The sequence below is a fragment of the Scomber scombrus genome, chromosome 22, assembly GCF_963691925.1.
Source record: "Scomber scombrus chromosome 22, fScoSco1.1, whole genome shotgun sequence".
Lineage (NCBI taxonomy): Eukaryota > Metazoa > Chordata > Actinopteri > Scombriformes > Scombridae > Scomber > Scomber scombrus.
This window is the reverse complement of record NC_084991.1, coordinates 17,676,894-17,690,671: the sequence shown is the minus strand read 5'-3', so window position 1 is coordinate 17,690,671 and position 13,778 is coordinate 17,676,894. Positions and strand designations below refer to the sequence as shown.

At 39.1% G+C, this 13,778-nt stretch overlaps 1 protein-coding gene across 1 annotated transcript in view; it reads left to right on the top strand.

The window, feature by feature from the left end:
- The window catches only part of cacna2d1a (calcium channel, voltage-dependent, alpha 2/delta subunit 1a), a 98,262-nt gene that overhangs the window by 63,470 nt on the left and 21,014 nt on the right, over positions 1–13,778 (top strand). The window contains exons 11-24 of the mRNA XM_062443410.1: positions 1,235–1,393; positions 2,266–2,370; positions 2,454–2,532; positions 3,661–3,710; positions 3,880–3,969; positions 4,689–4,763; positions 5,574–5,657; positions 5,789–5,863; positions 6,421–6,492; positions 6,602–6,673; positions 6,790–6,851; positions 7,402–7,478; positions 11,714–11,774; positions 11,947–12,053. Of these exons, the coding sequence (XP_062299394.1) occupies positions 1,235–1,393; positions 2,266–2,370; positions 2,454–2,532; positions 3,661–3,710; positions 3,880–3,969; positions 4,689–4,763; positions 5,574–5,657; positions 5,789–5,863; positions 6,421–6,492; positions 6,602–6,673; positions 6,790–6,851; positions 7,402–7,478; positions 11,714–11,774; positions 11,947–12,053 (1,168 nt within the window). The remainder of the gene's footprint in view (positions 1–1,234; positions 1,394–2,265; positions 2,371–2,453; positions 2,533–3,660; positions 3,711–3,879; positions 3,970–4,688; positions 4,764–5,573; positions 5,658–5,788; positions 5,864–6,420; positions 6,493–6,601; positions 6,674–6,789; positions 6,852–7,401; positions 7,479–11,713; positions 11,775–11,946; positions 12,054–13,778) is intronic.

Sequence of the window (13,778 nt, the reverse complement as noted above, 5' to 3'; positions counted from 1 at the left end):
TTTATGATGTGTAAAAGGATCTTGAAATAACATGAAAAGAATTGTTAAATAAGAAACGTTTCTCATTATAACATGTTGTTGTTGTTGTTGCAGCAGCAGCAATATTTTGCCTTAACATGTTGCATTCATCTCTGAAACATGTCTTCTTGCGTTAGTCAGTAATTTACCTGTTGCTGGCAATGTTGGCAGTGAGCTGAATAGGATGTGCCTTTGTAGCTGCCCTTGTCATTGCTGTTCAAAGACTACAGTCTTTTTCAAGCACCATCTCCATGATTTGATTTGATTTGACATCTTACTGTATGTGAGCAGAGTCTGTTTTTAACCTTGAAAATTCCATCTACTGTAGATTTTTAGACAAATAATGATCCCAAAATTAAATTGTGTGTGTGTGGTGTGTGTGTGTGTGTGTGTGTGTGCGTGTGTATGTGTGTGTGTGCGTGTGTGTTTGTGCATCCATGTTTGAGAGTGTGTGTTTTGAGCATGATCATGATTGGAAGGGTGCAGTAAAGGCCAAAACAGATGTTTGGTATTAATGAGCCATGTCCCAGTCCTCCATAGATGGTGTGCGCGTGCATGTTTGCGTGTGAGTATATGTTTATAATTGTGTGTGTGTGTGTGTGTGTGTGTGTGTGTGTGTGTGTGTGTGTGTGTGTGTGTGTGCATGAATTGATTGGGTTCCATCTGCTCTCCACATTAACTATTCACTAATATTAATCTGAACACTCTTCACATACAGAACTGTCTTAATGTAATTTAACCAGTTACAGTAATGTCTGTTTCTGCAGCGTAATAATTCCTCCATAATCAAACTCTTTGTTGTTGTTGTTTGTTTTTTTTACCTCCTTATGCCACTGTTATCACATCCCTACCTGCTCTCCTGCCAATCCTTCCTTTTGCTCCTATAGCTCCCTTCGGTTTGTGCAGATTTGATTAAGACTGATTTCATTTCACGCATGACAATTTTTTACAGCAACAGCAAGGCCTAGAAGTTAATGTGTTGTGAAAAGGAGATCTATTTCAGCTAACTTTATAGCATATGTCAATAATTATTTTATTTTAAATGAAATCAATTTAATCTCTCTCTTAAAATACCTTATTTTAACTCTATCCTATATGTTTAAGGGACACTGCATGATACTGCAACGAAGGGAAAACAGGCCACATATTTAAGAGAAAATATGTGCAAGTGCCTTTCCTCCACTTCCCATCATCCCTCCTTCCCTCTTCCCTCCAGTTTAATGACAAGGCCACACAAGCAGCATGCTTTGAGAACCTGGTGCAGGCCAACGTGAGGAACAAGAAGATTCTGAAAGAAGCTGTGCAGCGCATCAATGCTAAGGGCATTACCAACTACAGAGGCGGCTTTGAGCTAGCCTTCAAGCAGCTTGCACAGGTAAAGTGTCAGCGCGGGCATGCATGATGGAATATTTGAGTGGCATTTATTTTTGGCCAACATAAGGGCGTGGGAGTGTGTGTGTGTGTGTGTGTGTTTGTGTGTGTGTGTGTGTGTGTGTGTGTGTGTGTGTGTGTGTGTGTGTGTGTGTGTTCGTGTGTGTGTGTGTGTGTGTGTGTGTGTGTGTGTGTGTGTGTGTGTGTATGTGTGTGTGTGCATTTGTGTATGGATGGGGTAGGAATGGCAACGCTGAGGATGTTGCTGTCAGTATGTTGTATTTAATGATCTCATCCAACAGTGTCCCTTGAAATATGCAGACCTACCCAGAGGCTTGATGAAACTATATGAAATCTACTTAACAGTCAGATATAATTTCTGTTCATTTAATTTATCATTTCCATTCCAAAATGATGATGGAGCACTGAACACACTGACAACTCAATCTCAGTGGGTTCCAATGAAGAGTGAGTATGTGTCGACCTCTTCTGGTTGGTCTGAGAAAATTGCAGATTTTCATCAGTGCACAAAGCACACCACTACAGACAATCTGCTGTCTACTGTAACTGTGTGTGTGTGTATGAGAGAGAGAGAGAGAGAGAGAGAGAGAGAGAGAGAGAGAGAGAGAGACAGAGAGAGAGAGAGAGAGAGAGAGAGAGAGAGAGAGAGAGAGAGAGAGAGAGAGAGAGAGAGAGAGAGAGAGAGAGAGAGAGAAGAGAGAGAGAGAGGAGAGAGAGAGAGAGAGAGAGAGAGAGAGAGAGACAATATCAGCTTTACATTCTTTAGCTCGGTCCTTTTAGAAACAAGGTCATGTTTTTACTATCTTTTCTTGGTTAAGTCCTGTTACAGTAACAAAAAATAAATGTGTCCCCTAGGTGAATGTGTCAAGGGCCAATTGTAACAAGATTATCATGCTCTTTACTGATGGAGGAGAGGAGAGGGCAGAGGAGATCTTTGAACAATACAACCCCAAACAAGCGGTAAGCTTGGGGACACATTATGTTCAGACAGCAAAATACTGTCTCTGTCATATTTAGTTTTACACACTTTTTCCTCCTCACAGGTACGGATCTTTACATTTTCTGTTGGTCAACACAACTATGACAAAGGACCAATACAGTGGATGGCCTGCAAAAATAAAGGTACGTGGTTACCCTCGTGATACATTCAACTCATCACATATCTGATGTGCAATCTTTCTCCGCATGATGTAGTCCAAAGTCAGAAAAGTTGTTTTCTGGTGTGTGATCCAACACCAGACAACAACTGGATATTAAGTCAATGATGTTTGTTAATATTTTAATGTAATGTATATATACAGTACAGTACTGTGCAAAGGTTTTAGACACTAAAAGTAAAGTTAGGATGCTTTCAAAAGTAATGACATAAATAGTTTTTTTTTATTTTAAAAAGCTTCATACAATGTTGAGCAATTAGAAAAATCTAAATCAAATCTGTATTTGGTGTGACCACACTTTTGCCATTAAAACAGCACTCCTCCTGACCCTAACCCTAACCCTAAACCCTAACCCTAACCCTAACCCTAACTCTATCCCTTGGAGAAGCACCTCTGTAGGGTTCGGCATGTCAGTTGCCTCTGTCTCTTCGTGTAATTCCAGACTGTCTGCATGATGAACAAACCACTTGTTGTAGGACTCCTTGTTCTTCCTGCTCTTTATGACTCTGGCTGCATGTTTTTGGGTCATTGTCATTCTACAGAATGAATGTGGGACTGATCGGATGCCTCGCTGATGGGATTGCATTTTGAAAAAAAGAATCTGAACATTTAAAAAGCCTAAAATATTTGCACAGTACTGCATATAAGCTGGCAGTGTTTTGTAAAAAAAAACATTAGGAAAACAGGCTTATCTTTTCAATTATGAACGGTTAATAGACATTAACAATGCACAATATTTCATCTGTTGTGAATACACTTGTATTTTATATGACCAGAAAACACTACAGAGTGGGGCTTTCAATTTTTCTCAAAGTTTGTTGTACTCAGCCTGAAGTAAGAAGTGGGTTTGCTTTTCAGTACAATAGCCTACTAATTTTTAAGAGACTTTGCTATGACCAGAATTGTATTTTTAACAACTTTTGGATTACATTAGGATCATTGAATGGCTACGGCATGTTTCTAAATGCATATCATTAACTCCAGTTAACAAATCCATTGAGCTGCTTGACTGTACATTGGCAGGATTATCTTGTTTGAATTGAGCTTTTGTTTACGCACTATATCTTAAAATAAACTTATATCTCTGTTTAAGGATACTACTATGAGATCCCATCTATAGGTGCCATCAGGCTAAACACTCAGGTAAACACACTCTGTGGGACAAATCCAAGAATGCACTTTCCAATCTATGTATGGCTGCTACTGCATTTCATCCCAGCTTTCCCCTCAGCTCACTTCATCAATTGTGTATTGTGCCACCTTGTGGTTGAATGGCTGATGTGCATGTCCCCTTCTCCTATCTTTTTTCCAGGAGTACCTGGATGTTTTGGGCAGGCCTATGGTTAAAGCTGACAGAAAGGCCAAGCAGGTTCAGTGGACCAACGTCTACCTGGACGCACTGGTTTGTACCATTAAAACATTAAAACATACAGCCGCTATGTGATTTTACAAGAGTTCATTTGAAGATGGAACACCGTTCAAGACAAATATGGGAAAGGACAGTGATAGTGATGGCATTTGTACACAAGGAAGAGCTTTGCAAGACATGGATTTGTTTAAAGGTTTTTCTGTTTGCCGTCAGATTAACTATTATATTTATAATAATATGTTTGATTACACTTGTCTTGTGCAAAAAAATTCTAAACATTTACTGCATCATCTTGCTAAACTCAATTTCAACTCTGCTCCATTAGATAGATAGATGAACTTTATTTTACAAGTGCTGCATGAATACATTTTTTGTGGTGCTTAAGCTTCTGTTAAGATTTACTTTCAGGCGACAGTGTAGATAAGGAAGCAATCTGGTCAACTGAGCCAAGTCGTTTGGATCATCAGTTCACTGATAAGATGCTGTCAGCGTCTGTGACAGTATTGACCTCATGAGCACCAGAAATGTCTCTGTCTTTTGTTACAGGAAACATTTTAAGTTGTGATTACCCAGTGACACACATCTGGTATCTATGTTGTCAGTGTTTCACTGATCAAATTGTGTTATATTAGTTTATTTATAAATGAGAGGACATTTATGTACATTTATGCCATGCACAATTATGTTTACTTAACTGACTTGCTTACATACTTAATGTTTCTTCAATATGTTGTATGTTTGATATATTTCAGGAGCTTGGACTGGTGATCACTGGAACTCTGCCTGTCTTCAACAAAACCAACACTGGTTCAAAGTTAGGCAGAAAGGTAGGCAGAAGTCTTCTTTTGGATCCTCATGTTGTTTTTTAATTTTTAATTTAGATTCTTATTTACATATTCGTTTTATTGCTACTTTTTTACAAGTCATCCTCTTTTTTTCATTTTACATATATAACAAATGCATTGTTTAGCTTATCTTTGTTCTCAAATAACTTCCACTTCTGTGTATTCTTCTTTTACAATCATCATGTTTTCACTCCATTGACTAAATTTACTGTGTGTCTGACACTTTGACCCCACGGGAAGTCTGCAGTCTGCAGTTTCGTGACAAGCCATAATGTTTACCAGACCAAAAAATAAATAAACATACAATATGAATACTCTAAATTATCGAATCATCTTTTACTTTCATCCTTTACTTTGTTGTGGCTCATCCTTATATCCGCTGTTGACGCTGAGGTCCCTCAAAGCTCTCCCGCGTGCTTCCACAGGAAGAGACTCTAGGATGTCAGAAAGCAGAAATCAAAAAGAGATCAGACCTGCACATCAGAGAGACAAATGATCCGGTAGCTAAGTGGTTCAAGATGAGTTTACATGTCTACCTCGAAGGACTCAGGGTTTCCTCCACTATGACTAAAAAACAAGGCTGGAAATGCCTTGTCAGTGAGTCATGGCCAGCATGTAAAGCTTTTGGGAATGAGACTGTCCAGATTTCAATTGCACTCCATTTCCTTGAAATCTTTCAGAAAGCACAGAGGGACTTGACTCATCCAGAAAGAGAAACAAGACTTACAAGTGGGTCTTAGACTGACTCTTTCTATTCCTGACTTCTGTTCCCCTTTATGGTTTTTCTATCAGAAATCTCAAAACCAGCTCATCTTGGGTGTTATGGCTATTGATGTCTCCCTGGACGATATCAAGAGACTCACACCACGGTTTACTGTAAGAGCACACACTTACACACCATGCAAATAAACACATACACATACAGAAACCAGCTTGTTAAAGCATATTTAGTACCTTCAATCCTTCCTCTCTCAGATATCTCCTGCTCTATTTCCTCTCTCCTGTAGTTTGGACCAAATGGTTACTATTTTGCCATTGACCCCAATGGATATGTGCTGCTCCACCCTAATCTCCAGCCCCTGGTAGGCCAAATAATTTAACTGAAGTTGTGTTTTCTTCTTCCAGGGGCAATCCTGTCATTTGATGTCATTTTTCCCTATTAGATGCTCACTAATATTACTCAAATTGTAATTGTGCAAGACGATGACATCCCTGATTTTCAACAACTTTTGATTAACATAGGAAATCCTTCTGCTGTTTGATTTGCTGTCTGCTGCGGTCACCAAAATTTACACCACTGTTTGTATCATCTGGCTGACATTTCAGTTCTTTTATATACAAATATCTTGATCATATGGGTCCAGGAAGAAGTTTGTTGAAACATAGCAAGATGTTTCTCATTGACCTTTGAAATATGTGCTCTTCTTGTAAATTACGCATGCACAGATTGGTCACAGATGATTACAACATTTGAAAGAGTTAACAGAGAAATTTATGCATTAGTTCTCTTTTCAAGGACACAAAAATCTAATGTTTTTCAAACAAAAGATCAGTATCAGATGTTTACTGCTCAATTTCTTTCACTCAGACTTTAAATTATACTAAGTAATAATGGCTAATTGCCCACATTTCTCTGTAGACTGCCAAGTTTCATGAACCTGTAACACTGGACTTCCTTGATGCAGAGATGGAAAATGAGATCAAAGTGGAGGTTTGGAAAATGGATTACTCCAACTTCAATGATTCCATGATCTCATAAGAATCAATAGCATTTTAATTTGTGAATATAGTTTGAATGATTTGTTTCTGTTCGATTACAGATGAGAAAAAACATGATTGATGCTAAAAAAGGGAATTACACAATATCTACATTGGTGAAATCCCAAGATGAGGTAATTTTGTTCTGTATGGGTTTGAGTTCATGACAATCATCTGCTTAGAAAATGTATTACTAATACTGTACTGTACTACTACAACTACTGTACTGACCACACTTTTGCTCTCAAAGCGCTACATTGACCTAGGTCAGCGGTCCTACACTTTTGCACCAGTAAAGGGGACAGATTACAGGTAAATATCTTATAATGAATATTTCTCATTAAGTGATAAATCTATAACGTGTTATTTCTTGTCTACAAATTCCAGATGCTTTGCATGGGCATATTTTGCAAATTGCAAAATCATAATTGTGTAAACACATTGCTCTCCTTGGGACTAGAACTGGCTTGTGGTCTTACATTCAAGACATAGTCCAGGCACAATTTAAAATGATCTACAGTATACTTGAAGCCAAGAGGGGTCAGTGTTAAAGTAAATAAGTGCCGCTAGCAATGCTTAACAGGACTCACTGAAAGATTTGCAGTGGTGTTATCATGCTATAATGATTATTCTTGAGACAAATGGGGGACATTTAAGAAAATAAGCCATGTTACTATGGATTGGTTGGTTGAGCAAGATTTTATGTCTTTAAAAATGAATGCTTTCTTAGTTCAACATATAATAAAAAATATTGAAAGAATTTCAAAGAAAATAGAAAATTATTGCAAACATATTGCAAAAGGGAAACCTGAAGTGACTCTTTTTGTTAAAAGATTTATTTTATATGTGTGTCCATATTTAGCCTGGCCCTGGTCCTTCCTGACTACAGTATGAATTACATCCGGGCCAAAATTGGCGACACAATCACCCAAGCAAAATGTAAGTGCCATTGTAAATTAGTTCAGTCTCCTTTCCACTCAGTAACATTTACTGTCCATTTATTCAGACAGTAGACAAACGGTGCATGGTGGAAAATGACTGCTAATGTTATTATATACATTATTGCTGTCCATGTAAGGCTAGGAAACGCTTGTGCCTTAGCTCATGGTTCCCATCCATCACTTACAGCACCCCACACTTACTGTATACACACACACACACACACACACACACACACACACACACACACACACACACACACACACACACACACAAACACACCCATGTACATCTACCCCACCCCTGCATGCCCTCTTGCCTCTTGTGTTGCTATGGCAACATGCACTCTCAGTTGTGGTACTGTTCAAAGTTTTTGTCGCCAGACAGCGGGACGAGTGGCTCCAGTGTCCCCTTTCACACATACAGTACTCATAAGTTCATTTACAACTAAGAAAATCTATGTGTGTGTGCATGTGTACAAGTGACTGTGTGTGTGTGTGTGTGTGTGTGTGTGTGTGTGTGTGTGTGTGTGTGTGTGTGTGTGTGTGTGTGTGTGTGTGTGTGTGTGTGTGTGTGTGTATGTGTGTGTGTTCATGCCCAAGCCTATTGAATCCTATATAGTAGATCAGAAGTTCCATATGTGTGGCATTGTCGTCTCATGTCTCTTTTGAGCGATGTCTGTTCCCACTAGTAAAAGATGTCATTGACTCATATTGTTACTCAAAGGACAGTTTTATAGTGTGTATGTGTTCATTGCAGTTAAGATGGAGCCGTCCCTAGTTAGAGTCTGTCCCTCTGTCTGTCCGCCGATGCGCCTGGCTGCACTCAGTAGCAGCCATGGACGTTTGTAGATTTTGTGAATTCACAGTGAAGTGTTGCAGGTTTTAGCTCAGAACTGGGTGTTCTAAAAATATTTTACTCACATTAACCCTTTTCCAAAACATCATATATTTTAAGACTGATTTCCAACTTTTCAGGCACCCTCAATTTCATAATGTTGTGAAAATTAACCGGAGACAAAGCAGGCTTGACACCGGTAATCCATCACATTGAACATTTCATCACCTTTAAGTGCAGTTCTGAGCAGGCGCTATTTTGAAAATCTCCTCGGTGGAGCTTTTAAGGTTGTTCCAGCATCTGAGATTAAGGCGTTGGCAGCTGAAAGGCAACGCATGAGGAATGCTGTGGGAAAATAAAATGAGATGAGAGGATATCCAGGGCATACACTTGGATTTTTTGAAAATCACATGGATTTGTAAGCTCTATTTTTGTTTTGTCTTACATTGAAAAGGTTATCGTGTTTTTACCAGTTCCAAAGGTTTTAATGATAGAGCATCCTTAATTACACCAACAACAAGAGTGCTGTAAAGAACTTAATAGTCATTTAATAAAGGTAGTGAAGATTTGCATATACCTCAAGTCTCTGTAATGTATTAATAATAAATTATGCAATATGTTGGAAAGTAAGTAAAAGCAGGAAAAGCCATAATGTAGATTATTATGTAATTATTCTGTTCAAACGAGCAAAACCACTATAGTTGTTTTTGTAACTTAGGAGGACATTGGATTGACTTACACTCATTCCTTGCAGTTCCAGTCTAACCATAACTATAATTAACCTATTACATTACTACAATGACTACTCCCAGCCCTAAAGCTAAACTTAACCAAAGTCTCAAACTTAACATCTAATGGTTAACACACGTGAAGACCATTTTTGGTCCCTGAATGAGTAGTAAGGTCCCATAATGTAACTGTATGAACAGTGTTCATCTCCCCAAACGTCATTAATATACACATATGTACAGTACATAGTATATAGTATTCTCCACAGGTTACTTATTTAAACTTTAAGTGTTTTGTACTTTTGTATACAATATTCTTATTCAATGTCACTTTGAATAAAATATTGTGTAACCCTGTTGGCTTCTTTCCCTTCCTGTTCTCTTTTCCAATTCCCTCTTTCCTCTCCTCATCTTTTTTTATTCTCCTCCCTCCCCCTGTTCTCCTGCCCCTCCAAACTTCCTGACCATTCCTGCAGCATTTTTGGGCAAGTATTCTCCTCCTGTGCTCGACCTCGTAACCCCTGTCTTCCTCTCACTCTCACACCACATTGGATGTTAACTCCACTACTAACTTGGTTCATCATATGTTGTATTGCAGACTCACGGGCACAGAAGCATTTTGTTTTCATCATCTGTTTTTCTTCATTTAGTAGGCTCTGATTAATAATGACAATTCTGTTGCTCTGAATCAAGACTGCATCTGCTCTCAGAAGCAGCGCTTCGCATGCAACGAGCGCCCACACAGCGCGTCACAGACGGTGTGTTGTATGTCTGTGTGCGCATGTATGTATTTAACCCCCACCTGTTCCAATGGCCCTCAGATGTGGTTTTGGCACTAACCCAGTATAGCAGGAAGAACAGAGGACAGGATGTTTGCATTATTTAAAGGTGAAGCCATAAAGGAGAAAGCTGTGAGTCTGCACCCAAAACATGAGTTGGTGCTTTTCTTTGTTTTCTCTTTTTTGACTCACTTTGTGTTTTACAACCTTGTTAAATAACTCCTAATGAAAGACAGAATGGCTCTTTACACACTAACCTTCATCTCTTCTGTTTGTCCTTCTGTGTGCTTTGTCATCAGTTTTGTCTCGTTTGTGGTCATTGAATCAAAAACTTCACAGTGCATTTTTAAGCCCTGTGGTTTAACTGAAACTGAAGCCCGTCTTGTGTCTGTTTTATACTTTTCAGAGTGCTAATATAAATGTCAATTTAAAAAAACTCAAATTGAAAACATATCATGTGTCAGTTTCCACATCTATATTTGATGCATGTGTTAAGTTAATGCAGGTTTCTTGTCTTGCATGTTTCTATGTGTGAGATTTGTTCATGTCGAAATCCATCCAGATTTTGGATGAATTGTAGTTGCATGTCGTAGACATTTTACTGATTCAGTTGTTCACAAAATATTCACAAACGTTGCAGAAATGTGTGGAAATATATTCACTCGTCACTCCCCGAATCTCTGTGCTATCCATCATTACAAGATACTTTGGATTAGTAAGTGGTGACCAAATATCAAAGGAAAAGCACATGGGTGCAATTATTTCCCAATCATCGCCACCAAAGAGGATAAGGAATAGCCAGTGTCGTCATGAGAAGTTTTGCTGTACAGTATAATCAACTGTCGACACAGCGTGCTTTGGAGAATGTTAAAAGAACGTTAAGGTTACAGACAACTGAGCTGTGGTTAATATCCCTCAGTTTATTCTGCAAATGCATCACTGAAGTGTAGTTACTCCACAGATTTACTGTATCTCCAAAAGAATGCTAAAAACACTTCTGAATCATAACATTAAAAAATCCTGACCGCATTTGAAGCTTTTCTATGTGTTCTCCATCAGCACTGTCTCCATTTACATCCAAAGGCCTCAAATCTTTTGTTTGGAATGCAATATTTCTATTCAGGACTCGCTCTGTGAATAAAATATTGTGTCACCTTTGACCCCTGTGGTTTTACCCTGTCTTTCTTTCCCCTTTCTTTTCCCTCTCGTCTTTACCTCTCTGGGGATGATTCTCTCGTTCGTTCGCTCACTCTCTCTCTGCTGGGATTTTTTTCCACTCCAGGGAAAGATGGCAAGTATTTTTTCTTTACTTTCATCTCTCTCCTTCTGTTCTTGAGCCTTGTCGGTCTTTTACCCAGCATGCTTGGCAAAGTCTATTATAAAGTGTTCGTCCTTCTCATCTAAGTATGATTTTTCAGCTGTTTGTGTAAGCCTGTAGTCTTTACAGCTTAACATTTCTGTGCAGTGTAAAACTGTCCAGTTAATCCAGTTCTATGACTTATGTGGTAAATGGAGCTTTCCTTTTGTGATTTTCATATTTCCCCCTTTATGAGCACCAACACCTCATTTTACAAAAGCTACCTTGAATATTAAGTTGAATTATAACTAAATATCTTAAGTGAAGGGTGAAAGTTTTTATGAGGATGTGCAATGTTGAATGTGTGGATTTGTGCTGCTGTTTTTTTTCTGCCCAGTCTGTCTAGAGATTACATCTCATTTCAGTTTTTGGTCCCTGTAGGAGTTCTCTTTTACTGGTGCATTGGTGTTAAATATTCAACAGGTGTTACATTCTACCCAGTGGAACAACATTTCATCTGCACAAGATGATTATTTCAGCTTAATATGAATCTGTATGGAAGGGAAACTCATAATATTTTATACCTTTCACCAGTTTCTGAAAGCCTGATGGCAGACAAGTTTGATGAATATGGCTATACATTCATTGCACCAAGGTAAGATTACATGCAGTTCATTTTAATTACAGTTTAATAACCTTTTTTTTTTCTTTTTCTAACATGACTGCTCTGACTTAGTGTACAGGCTCAAGTTTCAGCCTTGTTAATCACTAAATGTTCTCTTTCATGGATTCCTCAGTTGGCTATAAAGTTGTTTTCTTTTCCACAGGGTGTACTGTAAGGACTTAAAGCCACCTGACAAGAACAAAAACAACACCGAGTTCCTCATGGAGTTCAACAATTACATTGATACAAAGACTCCAAACAACCCAATGTGTGAGTATTAAAAAATGAAGCTGTCCACCTTACATCTCCCTGTTATAGGTGACATCTTCTACATGAAGATCAAAGCTTTTATACTGAATCTTATTGTGCTCCTTAGCACACTTAGACCATGCTCTTGCTACAGACTCTTATTTACATCTCAAAGAGCTGCTAAGCTTTACAATATTTGCTATAGTATGTATATGTGAATGAATGAATCTCAGCCATCTGGCATTTAGGTGTGCATTGAACATTTAATGGAAGAGGGCCAACCGAAATCTATTCCCAGAGGTCTCTCTTTCCAGTGAAATACAGGTCTGGCTGGATGGTTTGGTGTGCATGACCAGGCAAAGCTTTGTAATGTGGAACCCCTGTGTTCGTGTTACCCATTTGATGCTAACTCTAAAAGTCTGACCATCACACGCCTGAGTGCACATGTGTGAGGCACGTCGGCTTAGATGTGACACACACACGCTCGCACACACACAATATTCACCAGTAATATGCCTTCCACACCCCACCTATAGCCGCTCGACCTCATCCAATTACTGTGTGTTTGTGAGAAAGAGCAGGACACGTCAAGCCAAGAGCACGAGCGGAGCAATAAAACACAAATCAGGGGCCAGTGGACCTTCTCCCAAACATCTGACCAATGCATTAACATCCTTGCCATTTCTTGCATTCACTCATTGATATGCAGCACTCACAAATTTTACCATGTAAGTAAAACAAAAGCTCCCTGAGTATTTATATTAGATTAGATGCATTAGATTTTGTTCCACGGTGTATTTGGATCATTTGAGTTTGAAAACTCACTTCAAACATCTTAACATGATCAACCCAATAAAACCTCTCATCCAATTGAAATATTACTTTCACCATTATTAGCTGCTAGTTTAATGTGGTCCATAGGGAGCACAGAGGGAGAGAGAGGACTGTGACCCATGTGGACTATTGGCAGCTCGAGTATCGTTACACGCTTTACTTGGTTAAGCCACTGCAGTGGCGAAGAAGTTGAAGTACATTAGGAATTCCTGGGCTGCCTTCAATAAAGGATCCCTAATGAAAACCACTGCAAGAGGAGGGAAGGTGGGTTGGGGGGTGAAATAAAGTGTTACACCAGCTGTTTTCTCTGATGTGTGTGGTGTGTCATAAAGGTGGGAGGAGGTGGTGTGGGTATATTGACGAGCCTCGATGTTAATGGACTGAAGCGGGTTGTCGGAGAGTTCAAAGTGGCGGGCACCACCAAATATTGGGCAAACTGCTTTTATCGCCTGTTCTGTTTGTCATGTGGTCTTGTCGGATGTCTCTGAAAATAATTGGTACACCTGCAACAACCCACTTTTTGTCAATATGCAGGAATGTAACCGCATATTTTGTTGCTGTCTTGTTTCAAAAGACAATTTTCAGATATTACCTTTTCATTAATTAGTATATGGGTGACTGTAGCTCAGGAGGTAGAGCGGCTCATCCAATAATCACAGTTGCAGTTTGATCCCCAGCTCCTCCTGTCCACATGTCGCACTGTCCTTGGACCAGATATTGAATCCCTAGTTCATAAGGTCAGGTGTGTGTGTGTGTGTGTGTGTGTGTGTGTGTGTGTGTGTGTGTGTGTGTGTGTGTGTGTGTGTGTGTGTGTGTGTGTGTGTGTGTGTGTGTGTGTGTGTGTGTGTGTGTGTGTGTGTGTGTGTGTGTGTGTGTGTGTGTGTATGAATGAACGAGAGCCTAATTGTGTAG